Genomic DNA, 23,612 nt, shown 5'->3' with positions numbered 1-23,612 from the left:
GCTAAAAACTCTTCACTTTGTTCTAGGCAGAACTGAACCCACAGAACAAGATAGAAAAATAAGGAAATGGACAGAAAAGAGAGGCACTAAAGGAAAGACAAAACTCTGCCATTTTCAGTAGCATAAAGCAGTGGAGTATCTGGCATTCCTTCCCCTTGCCCTAAAATGGGAACCCTATCATAAACGTTTTACAAACATCCTCAACCAAAGCAAAACAAATTCGATGGAACAACCACCCCACCATCTGCAAACTACATGTGCCTAGGCACAAGGTGACTTCCAACAGCTGTAGGCAGACACTGTCTCATTGCCTCTGTTCTGAGTCTCTATAAGCAGGATACAAATTCTGACTCCACTGCTCCCATGGGAGGCAGCGAGATGTGTTAAGAACTGACTCAGGTTCATGTTGCTACATTTAGAAAAATTTGGACTGCAAGAGGCAGACCCTGGGCCTACAGAATCACCTGAAGAGGTCGTATTGTATGCTGGCCTACACAACAGAAACAAGGAAGCTAAGCAAATACAAATTAATTGCTACCCTCGAAGCAACAGAACAGCTTCTGGAATGGATGAAATGGGAAAGCAGTGCCTTCCCAGAAGTTCAAGTGTTTGGAGGCAGGCTTCCAGTTAATAAGCAGCCACTAAGCAAACTAACACACACACAAAGACATTCACCAAGGCCTAGACTGTTTTTCAGGTAGGTTTTCACCTAAGAAGAGGCTAAATTAAATGCACCAATTACAAATTAGTAAGAATAAATTGAGTTCCTGATATAACAGTTACTGGTGAATAGCTTTAGCTTTGCAATAAAATTTCCAGACCCTATTTACAGAGATTATGAGAGAAAAGAAAAAAGGGAAAAAAAGGGAAAAAAACAGGAGGAGGAATGAAAAGTAGTAAATAGAGGGGGTAGAAAGTTTTAAAACAATACAAAACAGTTATTAATGATAACATTTCAAAAACAGATTTAGACCAATTCTTAAAAGAAAGAATGTAAGAACTTTCATCAGGGGAAAGAATTGAAACAAAAAGAAGTTAAGTTACTCAGGCAGCATTTTGCAAACAGTAAATATGATTTATTTAACAAGTATCCTCCAGGCCTAGGAATATGCTATTATTAGTAGAAGATGAATATGAGCAAAATTACTACAGTATTCCTGCACACATAATCAAGGATTATTTCACTAAGAGGTTAAACTAAATTTTTGGGGTTTTTTCCATTAAAGGTGAGACTGCCTGTATTTAATTTACAGTGTTGGCTAAAAAAGGAATTATGCAAAGAATACAGTAAAACCAAACAGGTAGAGCACCAAACAAACTCTGTTCTTCATACCTAAAGACACACCACTGTTCTTCCCAAATTTTGCATTTTTAAACTCCCATTTTGCTACCAAAAGCCTGGTTTTGCCTTTACAGTATTAACAGAAAAAAAAGTTTTTAGAATTCAATCTACTTATTACCAAGTAAATGCTAAGCATGTTAAAATAAAGTAATATACCTTTCCCCTAAAAGAAATACTTAAGAAAAAAAAGAATCCATCTATCTGCAAAGACTTTTCAGGCTTAACAACTGTTTTTGCCTTAACCTGGCAATCACCTTGAGTGAGACCAAGAGTTCATTTGTGACTGAAATTCACTGTAAGATCCTTCAATGGCCAAACTTTGAAATACAATTTCAAATGCTCATCTACTCTCTTCTGTTTTAAAAGATAAAAATAACACAGATTGAAGAAAACATTTTTATCTGAGACTGCAACTATTCAGAGTTTAAACTTGGGTTGCTTAAAGAAGTAATTTGAATCAAATACCATAGATAACTTAAAAACATAATTGTGTGGTGCAGCTAATAGAGTTTATCCAGAAAGTATCAGCTTAATGTATTTTGCTATGAAGAAAAGGAAATAAGAAAGTCAGGAAAAGAAACAGCAAAAAAGAAACCAATCATGTTTTGAGGATTTTCAGTAGTCTATAAAATACTCCAGTAAGTTTCACAGTATGTTGCATGCAGCATACAATTTTAACATAAAGAATAAAAAGCAGGTTTTGCCTATCACGTGTATATTGAAGCAGAGGAAACACATGCCCACCTGGAGCTCATTTAAAACTCACATTCAAATCGAAGAAAAACATTAACAACATAAATATTCTTCACTTTGGAGAAGTCAAAACTTGACAGAACTTCCTCAGCCTCTTACCCAAGAGTTTTGCAATGATGTAAACAGCCTGCCCCCACAAGAAAAACTTTCCATCACGTCCATTGTTACTAGGAAAACGTTTCTGACTGCCAGGGTTCTTCTTTTCCAGTTCAACAAAAGCATGTGGCACATAGTAATACTTGGGTACAACAGGACACCCTATGGAGTTTTAAAATAAGTACAGTAAGTAAATAAATTCCACTTTCCTCACTGTTGTAGTAGTATAATAAGGCTGAGGTAGAATCACATTTATACCCTAGCAACAAAAGGATTGAATGGAAAGACTGCTATCATTCATTGTCTTTGCTCAAAACCACAATCAGTACAGGAAACCTAGGGCAATATTAAACTACTTGATTTTTCACTGAACATTTATACAGAATTTCTCCCTAGAACACACACACAGTCAGTGAGGCATCTTACTGTGCATAAAGAAAAAAAAAAGATCACTTAAACAAAAAATGCAGCCGATAACAAACCATAAGCAAAATGACAGCTACATCATAGTGAAACCCTTGCAGGTGTTTTTCCTCATATTTAACAGCAGCTCAGTATCAGACCTTTTATAAAAAATTAAAATCTTGGGCAAAAGTAGACAAACAATTAAATAAAAATCATAATCGTTTGCAAGTATGCAAAACCAACTAAGTTAAAACCCAGCATTTTAGTTTTGAAACAAAATGGCCTAACTTCATCACTGGAAGACAGCATAACTTGCATCTAGAATTATGTCACAGGTATCAGTAACAAAAATTTGCTAGGTAACGAAAATTTGGTAAGGAAAAGTTTGTATTTCTTATAGAAACTAGTTCATTTCAGCAAGCATTCTATGTTGAAAGGATAAGTCATGTAAAAATATTCAGCATCTAATTGTGTAACACAGAAGTAAAGCACTGCTGACTAAAGGTGACGAGTTTTACCTAGTTCTGTTTTCAGGCCTTTTTTCCCCCCTCCCACTCAAATTTATGGTCTTTTAAAAAAAAAAAAAAAAAAAAAGACAAACTTTTGGATAGATGTGCCTGTTCAACATAAATAGTCTTGTCTGCAGTTCTACAAAAATTCTGGACTTCACAATTTAAGCAGGAGAATGTTTATATTACAGTTAACATGTTGCCACTTCCACTGCTCTAAGCAGTATACATTATGTATACACCAATTTTTAAAAGAAATCTTGTGACAGTGCCAGAAAATGATGCAAGTATTCTCAACTGTACCCAGGTGGAACACTGAAATAATCTGCAGGAATATATGAACTACAGGGGAGGAGTGACTGAGTACAGTGTAAATCACGCATTTTCAAGAGCAGCATTTTTCCAGGTAACATCACTTCTTTTATCACAATTTCTGATGCAATATATCTACATGAAAAAGATTGTTTTAATACTCATATTTTGTCACCAGGAAACAGTGATATTACTACTTTCCTTTGCTCTGACATTAATAAGAATGTCAGTATTTTAATAATTTCAGATCAGTGAAAAGCTAGTTTTAGAAGAATGATTATCATACAATACCTTCAGATGTATGTTGAAGCAAAGGATCTAGAAGATCCTGATATTCCTTTACTTGTGCAGGATTTCCTCTGAAAACTCCTAAAAATAATCAAACAATAATTGATTTAATGGAAGAAATAACTTTTCTGTGAGCTTAATGTTCATTAAAAAACTCCAGTCACCCTAGTGGGGTAGTGCCTATATATTAAATAGTTCTTAAAAAGTAAAAGAATGAATTGTAGATCTTTGCTTACTGCTACAGCTAAATCTGTTTCAAAACACTTGGGCAATCATGATGTAAGAGCAATATGATATTCTGACTATTTGTAATTTAGACTTATTGACAGATACTGTAGAGGATGAAAAAAACAATTATCTAATAAAATAATTGTCTTAATATTAGGAATCATCTAGTGGGGACAACTAGGTTGGGTAAGGATGATCATCATTTATGAGGAATAAAGCAATGTCCTTAATTCTCCTAGAACACACAGTACCATGTACTGGAGAGAACTGCTTTAACTCTCCGTATCTTACAAATCTTAAAAAAGCAGTCATTAACAATACAGAAAAGTTAATTAGCTTGTCATAGGAGAAAATCAATGTACAGTTGGATATGGCCAGTTACTCTTTTAAAAAATGAAATTAATAAAGAAATCTTGCTGATGTGTACAAAACTTAGGGTATTATGAACAACAATTTATAGGACTCTCTCCTCTCTTTATCTGAGCAGTGCCCCACTGTTGTACAGGTAACAAAAAACAGCTATCAGAAATTTCCTAGATATTCAGCAGCTTAATACATTTTGCTGAAAAGTCTTGCCTTTGTAAACTACACGTGTTAGATGGGCAAATAGACTTTCAGCTGAACCAGGATTCACAATATAGCATCTTGAGTTTTTTCCCCCCGAAGTTTTCATTGCACAGATATTCAACTGCCAGCTACTCCTGCTAGTTCATTGTCTTCTGCAGTTTAAGTCACGCTGTATACACTTCAAATTTTACATTAAGGAAGTTTGTGGATTTATAGATATGTGCACAAAATCTACTAAAAGAATTGTTGTATTTGATGAAATCACAGCACAAGGAAAAAAACCCAAGAGCAATACTTGTAGCTTTTTCATTGTAATACAAGAGTAAAATACTTTCTTTGTTCTGCTAACTTCAGCTAAAGATGATTATCTTTCTTTTCTTCCCAAAACTGCAAGTGGGCAGCATCAAATGTCAGTGCCTTTTTCCTCGGTTTTAGGCATCACTCTGAAAAATGTCAAGCATTGCTTTAGAAAAATCAATTGTGAAACCTTATTACAGCTTCAAACAAACTATTTTAATCTGTGGGTGGCCACAGAGGAGTCCAGGCAGATAGCAGATCCTATGCACCCTTCACCATCTTGATTTAAAAACTATTTCATACACTAAAGGGAAAAAACCCCAGAAGGGCAGACTTTCATCCATTTACACATCTTTTTGAGGGCTGTAACCCTTACTAATTTTCTTACTCTGACTTTTGTTCTATGCAAGTTTTACCTTTCATCCCAAAAGCATTCCAAGAACTTTCTTGGCATGTCTCCTATTTTCAAGACAAATTCTAGGTAGTGGTATTTGGTGGTAGTTGATTTTTTTGGGGTTGTTTTGGGTGGGGTTTTTTTGCTGTGGTTTCGTTGGTTTGGGTTTTTGGTGTTGGGGTGGGGTTTTTTTGGGACTGGGGGGCAGTGTGTGTGTTTTTTGTTGTGGCTTTTTTTTGTTGCTGTTGTTAGTTAGTTTTTTTTTTTTCCCCGTTTTTTGTTTGTTTGGTTTTATTTCAAGTTAGAGTAGCAAAGTGGAAAAATATGGCCAGGCAGCACAGGTATTTCAAAGAGGAAGCAGGCCTTTTCTGGTTAGCTTTCTTCTTTTCTAAATTTTGTTTCAATTAGTACAGAATACCAGACTTGAAAAGACCTACAGCAACACTCAGTTTGCTAATGTGTTCTCGGTTCCACTTCCTCTTCTCTCATGTGCTGCTGCAAAGTCCTGATATACTGTGAAAGTTTTTAAGGCTTAAAGGGCAACGCAAGTCGGAATGTCATGGATTTAAGCTTTTAAAAAGCCTTTTTCAAGCCACATTCTAAAAAATAGTTCATGTTCAGAATACTGAACTACAGAGGGTTGGATGCTTGAGGTTTTTTAATCCATAAGGCAGAATTTTCAATGAAATATTTAGTCTCATTTCATTATGGTTTATTTTGGCAAGACAGAAAAATTATTTTTTCCTCTTTCCTCCAAAGGCTCACCCCCCACCTGCATTTGAAGACCAGGAATGTAACGCTGTACTTACCATCAATTATCATGTAAATAAAAAATAGAGGGAATTCACATTCAATGCCATCAAAAAGCTGAAGAGAAGGAAAACTAATTAGAGAATTCATTATTTTGGATTACGCAAATGTATTTGAATATCCTATTGAATAATTTTCAAAGGAACAAAAGACAAACATGAATGCAAAAATATTTTAGCACATTAACGTTTCATTTAGGTTATAGCTGCTTAATTCTATGGGCACTTTTAACTGTGCCTTTAGATGAGCTGTGGGATTCATATGCAATCTATGTTTTATTTTCCACAGAGAAATTACTGGGGGAGGGGGAGAAGTAAATTTTCATTTAGATAGGCTTTACTGATAAATTCTGTGGTCAAAAGCAAAACTGTTTTCTATATGCTCAGACTGTAGTCAGCTGTGAAATTAAATTAAATGATAAATAACTTCCTTATTTTGTTATGTGAAACCAACTGTACCCTAAATATAAATGGAAGCACATTCATTACAAACTGAATCAAAGACTAACTTGCTGATTTAGCAACCTCTCCAAACTGCATATGCCAAATTAGAAAATGCACCTCCTTCATCTGAAGCAATTTGGAATCAATGTGCAAGCCAAAGAGTGAGTGGAAGGTGTGGTATGGATGTCCCGTATAGGCCAGGCATTTCTTTACCTTAATTTCTGCTGGTTTATAATAACGTCGTGTTTTGTCCTCCAGTGCTGTCCTGTAGCCATCTCTCAGAAATCTTTTAAACCCATATTTTCCTTTCAGTTTTCTAATAATTTTATCTAGTGTTTGACTGAACAAAACCTCATCATCCAAAGCAAATGCAGGGTAACTTAGACAGGGCAAAAGCGCTGCATCAGTATTCTGTATAAGGAGAGGGAGAAATAGCACATTGCAAATTTAATTAGATTTCTGACAATTATTTCACACACAAAGTCACACAAAGTTAACCTACTCAGCAAAATATACATCTGGAACATTATCTTTATCAAACATAGTACTAAAATACTAAAACAGTGTGTGAAATATGACTTGTAAAGACGTATAAGGATAAACTACAAACCAAATTTTTGGATATATGATTTAAAGGAGAACTCCTTTGACTCAGAATCTGACCTACTTTATAGTTATAACCTACAGGGATAAAAGAATACATTCTAGAACTTCGTAGGTTTAGAAACAAAAAAATATCCTCCAGGTTATTCCTGGAGGAAACACAAACATTTGAGTATCCTCTGCTCAGAAAAGAATCTCAACTATTTCATACAGGTGCCATGCTGAGAAGTCATGATTTCTGAAAAGCTTTATCAGAAATACTCAGGTGCTATAATAAGCAAGCCTATATGATTTACAATTAAAGGGATAAGGATGTAATTGCAGGAAAAAATGAGAAACATGTGCATGGTGAATTAGAAACACATGAAAAAAATACTAACTTATGCATCGCCATTACAGGTAAGCTTACACAAACACAAACCAGTAGTTTAAAGTTATAATTCTTATATCACACACTTTTGTAATTCCTTTCTGCTGATATATCTAACTATTTAAAATACTGTATTTTTGCCAGCATCATTAACATGATGCCTGACATGAACCCATCAAAAGGAAAAAAAGCAAATGTAACTTACGAAACCAGAGGCTGTTAGACTATTTCAAGCAAATAAAAATCAGCAAAATTGTTCTAGAAGACCACTAGGCTACTAAAAAAGTAGCTGACGGTGCCTTTTATTTTAATTATCCAGGACATCAACTCTGCTATAATTCTTCTACATGAGTAAACTATTAATGTTGAAGATTAATAATCTGTCTCATGAACAAAAACACTATTGTATTTCGGAATGACCAAAAAAAAGCACTAAAACTCTATTATCTCTCATTTTAAATTACTAATTTCCAAACTCCAAATTTATCTTTGATGCTAATACTGAAACAGATCTATTTTTTAATCTATACTTATGTCACTTAGATTTAATCACTGAGGAAATACTTACTTGAAACAGTAGATTATAATAACAAGAAATCCTCCATATTCAGCAATTTATGGTAAGCCAACCTTATAGGCTTCTTTGAACAAAAGAATAAATTGAAGCTCAAAGTGTTTCAGTGCAGGCACTGAGTATACAGTGGCAACTAGGCCAAAACAAAACCAACCATCAAGACTGCAAATCCAGCTGAAGTTGCTGCAAATCATTATTATTTTACATTGCAATTTTATTTATTTTTAAAAAACTACCAACTGGCTACCCATTTTAATCTAAATATTCATATTTAGAAAGACAAAAATTTCACATCTTCCCAGCAAATTCCTATCTTTATTAAGCTGAACATAACAGCCACCACAGAACCAAGAATTACATTAATATCCACTTATTTTCCCCACACTGATGAGGTGAATTTCATTTAATTACTTACATGAGATCTTGACTCTCGTGGCAGCAAAGAACAGAGAGTCTGCCTGTTCCGGTTGTGGGCATCAAAATCCACAAATATAACAGACCATGAGCAGCCCTGTAAACAGAATGTAAATTTATCTAAGGATAAAGGATGAAAGTTTCACCAGGATATGCTAACCTAACTGCTTCTGTGTTTTATTTATGTTGTAATAGTCTGGTAGCTGGCTATTTTAATCAGAAAATAAAAAACAACATCAAGCTGAAAATATTTTGAATATTCAAACTTATTTAAACATAGTGAAATTTAGATAGTTTTATCTACTACAGATTCATTCAGGCTATGAACTCTTACATTAATTCTTTAAAAAATGACTGTATTAAGAACAAACAAAAAAAGTAGTTGTCCCTCACTGTGACTGCAAGAAATGTTCCAGATCATGATGCTGAAGATTTCATGACAAGTCAGAATACAATTTATTGGATATTCACTTGAGGTACTGCTTTGGAAATGGATTTCCACAGCAAATAAAAATGTTCTACTTTTCAGCTATTCAAGCTCTATGTTATCAACATTTACTCCTTAGCAAATTCCCTTTCGTAGTAAAATTCTGTAGTTTACACCTTTTTAATACTTCCTGAAACACTGTTTAAACAGAATCAACATCTTAAAAAAATGATTACCAGTAGGCCATTTCTTTGAAACTCACTGCAATTTGCTAATGAATGGATATCTTCATATATGTTGTAACTGATATTGAATCTCAACATATATATCCCATTTGAAGACATATTCAACTCTGAACTCCTGACATGACTGTCATAAATACCATGCCATAATTTTTCATAAAATCACTCCATTTTTCCTAAAAAGCAGTCAACCTCTTCAAGTATACTATTCTCTTAGCAAGACTGTTCCAGAACCTATCCTTTCTAACTATTAAAAACTTTGAGTTACAATTAAGCCTTTATTTAACTAGCCAACCACCCTTCTTTTTCTGCCGAAACTAACATGTTCATTCGGCCTTCCAAACAGAGGCTTTTTCCTTCCTTCAGCCACACACAAATTATACACAGCTATCATACAAATAGTCACCTTTTGCTTTGCTAAGCTAAACAAAACGTTTTCCACTGTCTTCATTGGGGGGGGGAAATCTCACTTCGTTTCACCATTCTAGCAAGATCTACTAAATAGTGCCGTGATGAGAATGTACAAATGATTGCATTTGCTTGATGATTTATTATTAAACTTCCTTCTTAATTCAGATTTTGATTATTCACAAGTCACTAAATTAATCTACAAACTCTGAACCCAATCTCTTTACATGTGTTAACATGCAGTTTCCAAATCTCTACTTCAGTAAAGAATTCTTTGGGGATTCAAAAGCAGACTAATTTGCATCTCATAAAACCATAAACATCTTGTTTTACAAATTAACTCTTTCACACTTCTCTAAAGACTGTAAAGTTCTGTAGTAAGGACACCATACAAAGGCTTGATTAACATTTTTTTTCCACAGACTAATATAGGGCATGTAGCTCATATACAAACCACTGATTATACTATGACTAGGTCAAACTTGAAACAGTGCCTAACTTGTCATTAGCAGTCCCACCTCAGCACACACATGCATGCACCATGTACTTCATTAACTGATTCACACAGTGCCTCTTCTGTAGTTGCCTTTTTTTTTTTTTTGATACAATTTTTTTAAGTTATTGTAGCTAAAAATGAAAGCCTTACATCAATGATAAAAATTCTAAGGCACTTTTCGTCTTGGGATACTCAAACCAGGTTTGGATTAACTATATCAAGGCTACAGAAATATAAGTTACATTACTTTTAGCAGTGATGATTCTAAAACGATTAAGTAAAAACAAACTGAAACACAGCCAGTTCACACTGCATCCTAAACGGAAAAATCAGGCCTGTTTTTAGGATTCTGCCATACAAACTCAAGCAGAACTGAGGACAACACAATGACGTCAGGATTTGGCTACAGTCAATACACAGTAAAGGATTATAACAGAATTCTTATGTCAATATCATACATATTAACTGCTTCATAGAGATTTATAACTATTGTTTCAGAGGTGCAAAATAGACTGGGAATGAACATATGAAATATAGGATATAAAGTAAATAAGCTACTTATTCTCATTATTTTATCTGTTAAAAGTTCTCAACAGGTAAATAAATTTTTACTGAGGGGATATGAGGATTACAGTTCGACTGTAATTTTATGCTTGTAACTCCTACTTTCTATGAAATGCTACTGGTATGATGCAAGATGAAAATGAACTGAATTCAGAAACCATGAATGAACACCTTTTTCCATTAAAGCATGTAAACCTCAGATTAAACAAGAATCCAACTATTTTTCAGTTCATAATTGTTCTCTATTGTATCTGGCACCTAGAAATAATAAACAAAGGATGCATTAAAAATATCTGAACATGAGTTAAGCAATGCATTGTTACAGAGAAAACAGCATTATTGTAAAACATGATTTTTGTAATGTTTTCTGGAATTCAAGGAGGGAGGCGTTGAATAGTTTAATGTGAATATCAAGCATAAGGGACCTTTATTTTGTCTTCTCTGGGTTCATTCATGAATGCACAAGGGAACTGCCCTATCATGATATACTCCAAGGTATGTAACATGCATGCATGTGAGAGCACAGCTGTGATACTACGTAGTTGTATTTATTAGCCTCTTCCAGCATCCATAGCATGAATGGCAAAATCTGCACGGAAAGGCTGAGTAGTCTGTCTCCTGCACAATGATTTATGCAGGTTGTGCTAGTCAGATGCAGGTGCGAAGAAGTTTCTATTGAGAGGCTCAGCAGGATTTCTCAAAGCTATTGGAACACAGCTGGAGCTAAGCATAAAGGCAAACTCTGCTGCAGACTGAAGGTCAAAATGGTTTCTGTTTATGCTAAATATCTTGGAAATAAACTCTCCAAGCATTTAAACTGGTTTTGCTTCAGCAATTTATTCATCCATTTCAGAATCTAGTACAAAAATCATTTGAAAAAAACCCAGCAGCCGCATTCACTGGTGCTTGAGACTGCTGGAAAAGATTTTAGAAAAATGACTTTTTTCTGAAATACTGACGATGTGTGCGTAATGTCTGATCATTATTTAAGATCCTTACTAGTTTCTAGTTCCTAGCACAGAATATAAGCTTCTATAACATAGGTAAGACTAGACTAAATAGCTAACTTTTTGGGGACAAGTGTATTTGTGTAAGAACACTTTCCTACTAAGCTTCTCAGCAAACAGCCATCAATATTACCAGAGAAGTGGATTCTAAGTCTGTTGTACCACCTCCAAATACAAAGATTTAAAAACCCAGCAAAACCAACCAACCAAAAAACCCCAAACCAAACTAAAAATACCCCACAACTGCAAAACCAAACCCACACTGGAAACACCATCATGATTAGATAAATACCCAAAACAAATTTCAAGGACCCCCAAGTCTACGTCAGAAATACTAGTTTAGGAGGATCTCCTGGTTTATGCCATAAGACAAAGAAGGGGCTAGTAAGAGTAAGTGGTATAGCTTTTCATCAGTAGGTAAGGTTATTTAATAGACTGGACTTCATGTTAGCTACTTACTATTTAAAACAAATTGTAACTTATATTTTCATGCCAGGCATCTGAAGAGCTCTAAAGAGATTTAGTTTAACAGTTGTTTTTATGTCAATAAAGTATAAGAACATTGTCCAGTACTCCTAATAATTATTTTATATGACTGTTTTGATCCATACCTTCCATTTTACTAACAGAAAAATGGATATACAAATAATTAAGAACATTTTAACAAATCAATCAGTCCAGAAAAGAACTTGGAATGTAATTTGGATTGTTTCCAAGTCACAGCTTCATAGCCAGCCTAGCTTATACTCTCTAGCTCACACAAAGAGCACTTGACAATTCCCCTTATTCACCATTTATCATTTTACCATTTATAACTTCTCTCCTTTGTACTATTTTTTTTAAATGACAAAATTGTGCATTTAACCAAGTTTCTTACAGCTGAATATTTGCAACAGACATATATTACAATCAGAAAGTCAGCTCCAACTGACTTACACAAGAAAGTGAGAACCCAGGTATTACAGAAACAAAGGAGGAAGGAAAAAAATCCTATCTCAAAGCCAGCAAGAATATACAGAAACTTTACTAAAAGCCCCATATAAATAGTACTTCAAGTACTATGAAACTATCAAAACTCAGGAGAATCATGTACTACCTACCTTTAGAAAAATATTTAAGTACAAAACTATGATACTCATGGAAACACAGAATTTTTTTAAACTTAGTTTTGAACGTCACTCTAAGAAGAAAAAATGCATATTTCATCAATTAATATTTAATTCATATGAAATCCAAACATTTGGTCATGTGAGCAAGGTCCCTCAGTTACAAGTCAAAAAGGATGAAAGATTCCAAGGAAACAACACAAGAAAAAGGAGATAAACCAAACATTTTTTATTACCTGATTTCCAAAGAGATTGAAACCATTAATTGCTTCCAAAGCTGCTTTTGCCAGCCCCACAGAACTGAAAACAAAACAACAACAAAAGTAACAGAGGCATCGTAATTCAAGCCCAGACTGAAATTTAACACATTTGATAGCGTTCAGAGCTATGATTTTATCTTGAATTGAGTTTTGTGCTTGATCATTATGTTAATAAAATGATGATGCACCAAATGTGGGTGTTTGGTCGCAGGTTGTTTTGGGATTGGTAGTTTTTTTGTGTCTTTTTTTTTTTAAATACTTTTAAGCAATTTATCTTCAAATGTCAGGGACCATCTGGAAAGAGCACTTCTGCTCTCACCCTGGAACTACACATCTGGCATTCTGTATTTCAAGGTCTTGCTAACAGTGCAGAGGATTTACTTCAGCACAATTTTTCAACCCAACTCTCAAGCACTACATTTTAAAAGACCTACTTCTTGCTAATTTTCAATACAACAAAACAACTCAATGTGGATTCAAAAAAGAGAATTTTCTGATATCAACCATATAGTTAACCATCTTTTATTTCACTTACTCCATGACTAGTATTGTTCACAAAGAAAACAAGACTCATGTTTAAAGACATCAAGCACTAAAATCACTAATTCTGTAATTTTTAAATTACCAATTATGAAAATTATAAGCTATGCATAAAATATACACAAGAAGATTTTTACAAAGCCTTTTCATTTAAAAGAAGTATTTATACTTTCCCTTGTGATTAAAAAAAAATAAACAAGGCAGCATAGCAACATTCCCTCTCGATGCACATAGACATTTTTTATGCTTTGTGAAATTGGATTTATGACAAAGAACAGAATTTCAAGTATGGTTTTAAAAAATACACAATTATAGATATGGAAACTTCACATGTGTCCATTCAACTACAGATGAAAAAACAGGATATAGCAATTAATTGAAGATTTTATTCATTAACACAATAATTCCTTGAAATACTCTCTTAAGAAATAGAAAGTAAAAAAAAAAAGAAGAGTTACAAGTTTGTATCTTTTCCTGTCTAAAGCAAATTATCCATTCAGCCAACCAGATTTTCCTTTTTCTTGCCATCTTCCACTTGGGTTAAAAATTATGCAGTACTGCCACACAGGGAACAAAACAAAACAAACTAAAAAGTTTGTCAGAGCATCCATGTGCCCAGATAATGTGAGAACAATAGAAGCACAGAGATAGCCATGACTGAGAAAAATGAAAGCACTGTAAAGAGTCTGAGGGCCACACTACACTTATAGGAAAATGGTAAAGTACTAATTTTATTAATAAAATAAAAATTTAAGTTGGGAATATGTATTTTCTAAACAAGACAGCCTACGATATTTTGTTTTAAAACAAAAAATTTAGCAAATAATCCCAAATAATCCCCATCTTCTGTGTAAAGTGAGTTATGATAGTATTGGCAAGTAAGCACACTATACAGAAAAAAAAACTTATAGCAGCCAAACTGACAGAAAACTGCAGGCAGGGACTGTGCTTTATTCTTCTATACTCCATGCAGCATTTTGGGATCAGAGCAAACATTTAACCTTACTGTAAATAAACTGATTTGCACTATTTATTACTGTAAAATATCAACTTTCAGATATTTACTAACTAATCCATATTTTAAAGATGGGATCTAATTATGATTACACAGAAAATAATGAAAAACAACTCAGTTCAGAGTTACAGAATTTGTTTCCTTCAAGTACTGTTTTATCCAGGCACTTTAGGCACTGCTTTCAGACTCCATTATTCTTCTAAACTATTGCTGACAGGTTTATAAACCTCCTATTTTCTCTGACACGTTGCCAGCAGTAGTACTCATGGAATTTAATACTAATTGGTTCAACAAGAGAAAGCTGATTAGGTTAACTAAGTTCTGCTCTGAGCAGCTGCCATCAAACAGTGGTGAAATTCCTCAGTTCTATATCTTCTGTTGATGTAAGCTTTTGGTACTGGAGAATGTGATGAAGAAATAACCTGAACTCAGAAGTGTTGTGAATATAATTATTTTTCTGGCCTTATTTCAATTACCTGAACAAAAGAAATGTAACTGGTCTAACAAATGCTCTATTTTAATTATCACCTAGAAACTGATCAGACAAATTGGCATAATGACTCAGAGCTTTTCACAGGAGCTAAGAATTATCAAGCTGAAGACACAGAAAACTGAAGTCATTGCAATCTATATTCTCAGAATATGAAGTATCCTTCTTCTTTTGCCTTCCAAAAACAATTCTAATGCCATCAGTTAGGTATTTTTAGCGGGGGGGGGAATAGTTGTTCAACAGCAACTGCTGTCATTCAGATAAAAGTACTCTATCTACAAAATAGGACCATAGTACTTAAAAAATGGAAGATGAATATGGATTCCTTCCTTCAAGTAATTTCTATTTTACATACTTTGTCATTATTCTACAATAAGACTAATACTTCCTGTAATTTATCAGTATTTTTATGACCCTTAATTATGTAAAGGCCCTACAGACTTAAGTATTCTCACAAGTATTACCTGAAAATTTAAATACAACTGTTTCAGCATTAAAACACCATTTTCTTTCCCCCATCATGTAGCATTTCTTCATATTACAAAGGTATATCAAGCATTCCCTTCACCATACACGAATACTACTCAGGTTATTAGAAATTTCATAGGTAACTGACAGGAGGAAGTTGAAAGTCACCCAACAGCTGCACTATCATGTCTTCAAAAGACTGAACAAATCACACAACATAATACACTTCAGAACTATGATCACACTTCCGACACTTGTTTCACTCCTATGGATTAATGCCTTCCTATTGCTCAAATTGGAAAAAAGGCTTTATAATAAACATTATGCTTATATCTTTCTACAGAAAATATGTTCTTCGTACTCTGTAATTTGAAAGAAATAAAACAACAACAAAAAAGACTGTTTTAACAGTATGAATTAAAGGCAAACTGTATTTCAATAAATATGTTCCTTTCTTCACTCAGCAACTCACTGTTAATATGCTGTGTTAACCTGATGGCCTCTATTCCTAGGGAAAAAGATGCTTACTGGGAGAGTGCCCCAAGAGAAAGCCTAACCTAGACAATTCTTAAAAACCTCCGAAGATGGAGATTCTGTAACACCTTTTGAGTATCCTGCTCTGATGCTTCTGTGCGCTTCAAGTGAAACTTCCTGAACCTCCTCAAGTTCAGTCTGTAGACTTGACTGCAGCAGCCAGTTATTGTGATTTGTTACAGATTATCAAGAGTCTTGCAATCACAATACTATGGGTAACACTTGACCTTGATCCACTTTCGGGACAGGGAAGCCAAGACTAATTTAGCAAAATAATACCTCCAGTGTACTGAAAAAGCATTATTAAATTCACTCAAGCATCATTATTCATCATTCCCAGTAACTTTTCATTGTTAGATTTATTAGACTTGAGGGCAAACACTAAAATTTTCATATTCTTAGTAACTACTAATCAAAACACATCACAAAGGATATAAATCCTTAATTCTCCTCCCATTCAGTTTCTTGTCTCTGTTATAAGAGCTGTGCAGTTCAACTTTAACATCAAACACAAGGGATGCTAAAAACAAACAACGAACCAAAAAACAATCCCACAACAAGAACAATAATAATTTTGCCTCTAGGCAAAACAAAATAGAACAAGGAAGGACACGACTATAGCACTATAATACCTTACACTACAGAGGAGAGCCAGATCGAGGCTCTACAGCTTAGATTCAGAATATGAAGACACTGCACTCCAGCAACTTCATTATTCTCACAGTACCTATGGGAGATGTCAAAGACATTTTGCAGAGGTACTCAACAGATGCCTAGAGAACAGCTTGATCAAACAGTTACAGGACAATTTAATTTTTCAGAAGTTCAGCTCTATTGGAAGGGGATCATACTATAATAAAAACTGTTACAAATCTTGCCTTTGAAGCAGTAAAAGACCTCACTTTGCATACATCAAAGGAGACCTAGTCCACAGAGCATTTCACTATTTATCATTTATTAGAAGTGGTTTGAACTGCAGTAAGATAGAATACCAAGACTGTGTACAGATATAAAATATCTGCACCTTCAACACAGGCCATAATTTGCAGTTATTATTCATGAGCTTCATATGCCATAACACCTTCTGCAAATTCTAAAAGCAAACACACTGTGTGTAGATTTACAGTTTGAGTTTTAAGGATCAGGAGCACAGTAACTGGAACTGAAGTGATTATGGTATCCAAACCAGTCACTTCAGAGATACATAAACCACCTCCTGACTATCCCAAATTAGTTATAATAATTTCTTTGGTTGGTTTTGCCTTTTTTTTTTTAATAGTTTTCAGTAGATCTGTCCTATGTAGATACACTACCATAGGGGCATAACAAAGTAGAGACAATATTTTAGTTTACCCAGGGCTTTCCTCGGTCATATCCACACAAGAAAGATAAATGGGGGCAATACCCATTTCTAATGACCAAAAATTACCTTCTCAAATTATGGCTAAGCTCTGTACTTTTTTTCATGCCAGGTCAATGATCTGTTGGGACTGGCTCAGTTCATCTCATAAAACTTCATCCTTAGAAAACCCAACCTATAAATGTCAGTTTAGATTAAGACAAGACAACAAGCCTTCTTCCTCTGGTTAAAAGATGTTCAGTTTTCCCTGGAGGGAATTAACATACTGAATAATCAGACGGCCACAAACAGAAGACACAGGAGTTTAAGTGTTCCTGTTGCAAATTTGTGAAAGGTGAGACGTGGAGGGAAGTATACGATTTTCCAAGTGAATGTTCACATAGTCAGCATTTGACAATTTTACAGACATAGCAGGAAGAAACCAATAAAGCAAATTATATAATAACAATTTGGAGTTTTCAGTCCTCATACTACAACTAAACCATGAAAAAAATCCCTGAAAACAACCAACAAACCACACCTAAAATTAAGTGTTTTGCTGCAGTGGCATGCAATTGTATCCATCTTAGTATGCATGCCTGTATGTGAACTAAGAAAAAATATTTCATTCTGAAATGAGAACGTAGATTCATTTGGCAAACACCCAAGACTGGAAAAAACACATATTATTTGCAAGCCTATGACAATTATGATGATCAATGATATTTTTAAAATCCTAACATACCCAAGATACAGCTACTTTATGATTAATAAACCCTCAGAAGCCACAAAGTGAAGAAAACAGTAGCAAGACCAGAAAATGCAAGATTTGAGATGACAGATGTGATCCAGGATAGATCATTTCAACTGCAGTGAACTGGACCTCTCTAGTGTTAAAATGTTGAGAACATTTCCTGTCTTACAGGCAGGGGTCAGAACCACCTTCTTCCTCTTAGCATAGTGGGTGGGGACGACTAGACTAGACTCATGATTTAATGGCATCTTAAATCAGGATATTCTTAAACATTTTGGGAATACAATCTATTGCACATGCCTCAAGAGTTCTAAACACAATTTTCAGAATTATATGCATGCAGCTGCAGATAATTATTGGAATTTGAATACTAAAATAGCTAAGCATCTACATGGTTATTTCAGCATGCATATGATGATGAAATCATACTTCACATTTCCCAAAATACATCCCTCAGTCTTTAGAGAACCTTAATTTAGTTCAAACAGTATTTTAATGCATTATTATTTTTAACTCACCTCATGAATTATTTTCATTCGTATCACATTCACACAATTTAACTAAGAGAGCTACGTTTGATTGCCTACCTTGAATGCAGCTCTGTAGTGCCATTGTTGTATTTACTTCCTCTTTCCCAGACACCAAAATCTGGTACACGATATGCTCTTTCCACACAAAACACAAGATTTTGAATGAAGGACACCTACAAGAAAAATAAGGAAAAAAAGAAAAGCAACTGAAGGAAAATGAAAACATACATTGTTCCTTTTTTTCAAAAAGAAAGTTGTTTTTCCTTAGCCATCATAATTGTTTCTTCTGTCCTTCCTCACACGCCTGCCCAGAGAATGACAGTCCCAAGTCCAGATGTTCTCTTCAAAGCCAGCTTTTAATGACAAAATATTAAGAGCTATTCCTTATTTGGTGAAGATGACTCACACAGAAACAAGGATAAAATTATTTCATATTCAAGACACATATTTAAAGAGTTAAAAAAAGAAAAAGGTGGCATTTTGATCTTTCAAAAAATTTGTCCCAAACACACCCTCTGAAAGCAAAACAAATTAAATCCTATGAGATTAGGACACAGAAATCTTGATGCTGTTTCTTAGTTAATTTTAGGAGAACTGATATGCCAAGTTCATTATCTTAACTCCAGATAATACAAACAGATGCAGATCCAAAACACACTCCTTATAAACACAAATAAAATTCTGAATCAATTTATTGTAATTAAAATATCTTCCTGGATCAACATGTTTCAACTGAGTATTAAGGTATATAAGCTGTATTTAACTGACATTTAGATGCGCCAGCTAAATGAAGAAGCCAAGACCACCAGAAAGAAATATACAACCTTGCCAATGACTTTCTACCACTGATGATGTTCGAAACAAGAAAAACATGGTCAATTACCAATATTTTAGAAGAATAAATCAAACTTTCCAAATTGTAGATTTACAGAAAAAAGGCAGAAGGTAAGTGGTAGCAGACCAAAATCTTGAGAGAGCAATCATTCATATCACAGGCATGTAAATGCTATAACCAAATCTATGCTGAAGCACTTAGAGAAACTGTGGACTGTGTGCATTAAGCTTATTTATCCACAAGTCAAGCGTGTGGAGAGCAAGGTGTAATAAAGAGTCCACAAGCAGCATGGATGACTGGTTTATGTGTAGATGCCTGCTCTCAAATTCACTCACTTGCACAATCATATGCTGTTCTCTTTGTTAGGAATGCAGAGATGCAATTTAATTATTTTTTTCAACTGCAAACAGCTGCAGCTAGAGGGTAACTCACTGTCAGCTGCCATGCCTAACATCAGGCAGCCTAGTACACAATGATCGCCTTCGAAGCCAAGAGCTCTATGTACAAACATATTCATGCAGACAGCTTGCTAAATGTACCCATCTGCCACTGTGCTAGCACTGGTTCAAAACTCTCTCTATGAATGGAAATTGACTAAATACATTGTGCAATAATCTCATTGGAAAGAAATACCTAACTTGATCTTTGGGTAGAGGAGTGCCACATCCACAGTGCTGCCAGTGTCACTATGCTGAATATTAAATAGGCACGCAGGAGAACATGGAAATACCACAGTTAAGTGGCATTAATAAGATCTGAGAATACATGCAGCTGTGGAAGCTAGAGTCTAACAGAATTTATAGGTCAGTGGGGTAAGATAATCTTAGTATAAATCTCCATGGCCCACAGATTCCTAGGGCACCGCAGCAATGAAAACTACATCCTGACATTGAAGAAGCTCCACTGAAGTCTGTACACATGCACTTTTCCTGCAGATTCTGTAATTAAATGCAACCATCTGGAGGATAATAGAAATTACAAGTCAAGCTAAGTATATACATAATTATATACATTTGCCTCCTCAGACAAAGTCAATTCAGGCAAAATAATATAGACCTATAATACGATCTAACTAAGAGAGAAAGGAGATAAGTTGCATGACTTTTCCTTCCTTATCTACCCAAAAAAAAAAAATTAGAAATAGAATGCAAATATACTATTACTGGAAACATCTCCCTTTTAAAAAACGATACTACTCTGAGTCCATTAAAGCTTTTTAAGGCAATACAGCAGCATATAGTAAATGGACCAGAGTAAATTTAAACAAGTGCACATCAAGAAAAGTGGGGGAAAAAGTAACTGTATTCCTGTCCCAGAATGCAGTCTCACTTTAGATTGGGACAGTAGGTAGTCCTGACATGTCTAATCCTCAAGTCAAGGCTGTAGAGTTTATTTTGATCTTATTTACAGAACAACTAACAATCATACAAACATCTCTTACCATGATACAAAATTGGTTTGTTTTCAATTAAAGTTGTAGCAAGACTTCTTAATACCCACATGTTCATATGCATTTGAATAAGTCTGTCAGCTTTCCAGAAAATTAACCCTATTATTTATTATGTTGAATGCACTGACTGACAATTTGAAATAAGGTGAAAAGTGACAACAACATAACTAGAACTTAACTATCCCAACAGACCTTTAAATTTTTGACCTTGTGCCTTTCAGATACAGCAGGGAAATATATAAGTTCTCAATAACATGTTACATTCACTGTTTGCATATCTAATATTTTATTTATTAGCTATTATTTTATTCACTACCCATTAATTTCTTTTATCTTTTCTGACTTCCATTACAAGTGGAAAATCTCTGCAGTGTAGTTCTAGAACAATTGTTTTACAGTTGGTGATTGAATCAATCCAAGAAAAAAAAATCCCAACAACTTCATAAAGCATGTGTTGTAACATTGGCAATCAATTTGTACCTCATCTGTGTTGTAGATAATCTGCAGCCCCGAAGAGATCATCTCAACCAAATAGAGGAGAAATAACGACACAGCACTTATCTGAATTAAAGAAAGGAAATTATAAGCAACTGTTAATTGCAATCCATATGCAAACTAGCTAAATGTGATATTACTAACAAAGATGGCCCCACTAATACTTTTGAAGAACTGAAATTATATATTAATCTACCAATATCCTAGATAGAATGATATGGAAACAATTAATAAGAAGGGATGCACACAGATGCATTGCTGTCTAAAACAACTCCTGTGGTATACTTTTTAAAATTATTTGAAACTATTACATTTTAATATTTTTGCTAAGATATACTTCTTTGACCCACAGGCAACCACTTCAGTTACAAGTCATTTCATGTTTACACATACCACCATTTATTAGCAAGCAGAGCACCTAGGCGGCAAGTAGCACATTGAAGAGTAAACAGCACATCTAAAAGGTAATTCACTTTATCCCTGACTGAAATTTTAGCATTATCAACTGACAGAAATACAATTGCAACATTCAGGTATGATTACATTTTTTAAAAAAACTGTTTTCTTTTGTAGCTGTACATAGCATTTATTATTAACAATAATTACCTTCAGCAGCTGTACAGATAAGCATATTAATTTATAACGAATCAAAGAAAACTGCTTTTGTTACACAGAATTCTAGTATAATTGAGATTTTGTACAGTTTCAATAGAGAAAGTAAGTTTATCACAAAACCTTGATATAAACCCACAATGCAAGTATATAAAATTTAGAGAAACTACCTCATAGGAAAAAAAAAAAAAAAGATTCTTATCTGAAATATATCAGATAAAGAACCAGGTCCAAATTCGAAAAATTCCAAAAGATTTAAAAGACACTGACTCCAGTTTCTTAATACAATTTGAAAAGCACTAAGTACAGCAGTAACAGCAGACCAGCTATGTAACATATTCCATTCTTCCCAACCAGATCATCTCAGTTCCTGTATTTTCTGTTGTCTCTGGAGAGCTGAAACCCTCTATTTTTTGAGATCTGTTGATGACAGAAAGGACTGTGCATTCATCTTTATGGGAAGGGCTCAGTTGCCACAAAAAACAGCGATTTTGAGCTATCAAAAATCAGTATCTCCTCCTGCAGATAGAAGTTGTGCGTTTTCAGGAAGCTTCACACAGAAGTCCAAAATACTACTTAAGATCTAACTCCACACAACATAGTTCATACAGTAAATGTGTTGGATTCAGGAAATCTATTTAAGTGATGTTGTCACCAGGAAATGAAAAAATTATCAACCTACTGACACTTCTGAATAATTTCACTAGCAATTTCTGAATAAAAAAAATATACAGAGTAACAGAATGCAAAACCAAAGTGTCAAAAAATGCACAAAGGGAGTGAAGGTAAAGAGATTGGGGGAGGGAGGGAGAGTGTAAGTTAACAATAAACCAATTATGCAATGAATCTGACTACAAAGCACAACACAAAACAGTGAAGAACAATTTTAACTAGACAAAGCTGTATGTTAAAACTATACTGTGAATGAAAATTGTTCAGACTTGAAGAGAATTAAACTGGGAACATTAAAACAAAAAGACAATATTCAATATGAGTACACCAGATCTTTCATTTTACTGACTAATTCAGCAATTTTTTTTTCCAGCATTATTTACTGACAGACATCTGTTAGTCTCTGGCTATGTTTAGCCTGTGTTTGGGCTGAACTATAGCAGTTGTCCTATCACCCAATGACCCCTCACCATCAAAGAGGAAAACAATTGGGGAAAGGAGAGCAGACCCATTGGGTGAAATGAAAATGGATTTAATGAATCAACAAAACTGATACCAAACGCTAATATAAAGTATATAAAGTTGTACTCAACCCAGTGAAGGTACAGCAGTCACACTAAACAGGAAAGCAGTCCTTGGAAGCAGGAGAAGGAAGAGGAGCAGTGTCAGCAGGAGCCCAAGCAAGAGCAGGAGCCCTCTGTCCTCACTAAACTTTCCCCTGTATACTGGGTGTCACATTTATGGTCTGGGATACACCTGTAGCGAATGGTTGACTCCAAACTGGTCATGGCCCACGGCCCTGGCTGGCCTAGGCTTCTGTCCCAGAAAAACCAGGACAGTCTCAAAAAGAAGCAATTCCATAATAAACTCAGCCATGTACTTCCACAAACCCCACAGTTATTTCCATACCTTCTGAACATAACACAACACTAAGTTATATTTCAAACCAGTCTCTTTCACTAA

At 34.5% G+C, this 23,612-nt stretch overlaps 1 protein-coding gene across 1 annotated transcript in view; it reads right to left on the bottom strand.

Annotated features, from left to right (window-relative positions):
• Positions 1-23,612, bottom strand: part of PHKB (phosphorylase kinase regulatory subunit beta) — a 66,757-nt gene that overhangs the window by 30,185 nt on the left and 12,960 nt on the right. The window contains exons 8-15 of the mRNA XM_054389533.1: positions 21,351-21,431; positions 18,643-18,758; positions 12,892-12,955; positions 8,407-8,502; positions 6,658-6,855; positions 6,001-6,058; positions 3,709-3,786; positions 2,195-2,353 (exon numbers count right to left, since the gene is read on the bottom strand). Coding sequence (XP_054245508.1) covers positions 2,195-2,353; positions 3,709-3,786; positions 6,001-6,058; positions 6,658-6,855; positions 8,407-8,502; positions 12,892-12,955; positions 18,643-18,758; positions 21,351-21,431 — 850 coding nt within the window. The remainder of the gene's footprint in view (positions 1-2,194; positions 2,354-3,708; positions 3,787-6,000; positions 6,059-6,657; positions 6,856-8,406; positions 8,503-12,891; positions 12,956-18,642; positions 18,759-21,350; positions 21,432-23,612) is intronic.

The sequence above is a fragment of the Indicator indicator genome, chromosome 19 (assembly GCF_027791375.1).
Source record: "Indicator indicator isolate 239-I01 chromosome 19, UM_Iind_1.1, whole genome shotgun sequence".
Taxonomy (NCBI): domain Eukaryota; kingdom Metazoa; phylum Chordata; class Aves; order Piciformes; family Indicatoridae; genus Indicator; species Indicator indicator.
Note: the sequence above shows the minus strand (reverse complement) of the source record. Positions and strands in the feature narration are given on the sequence as shown.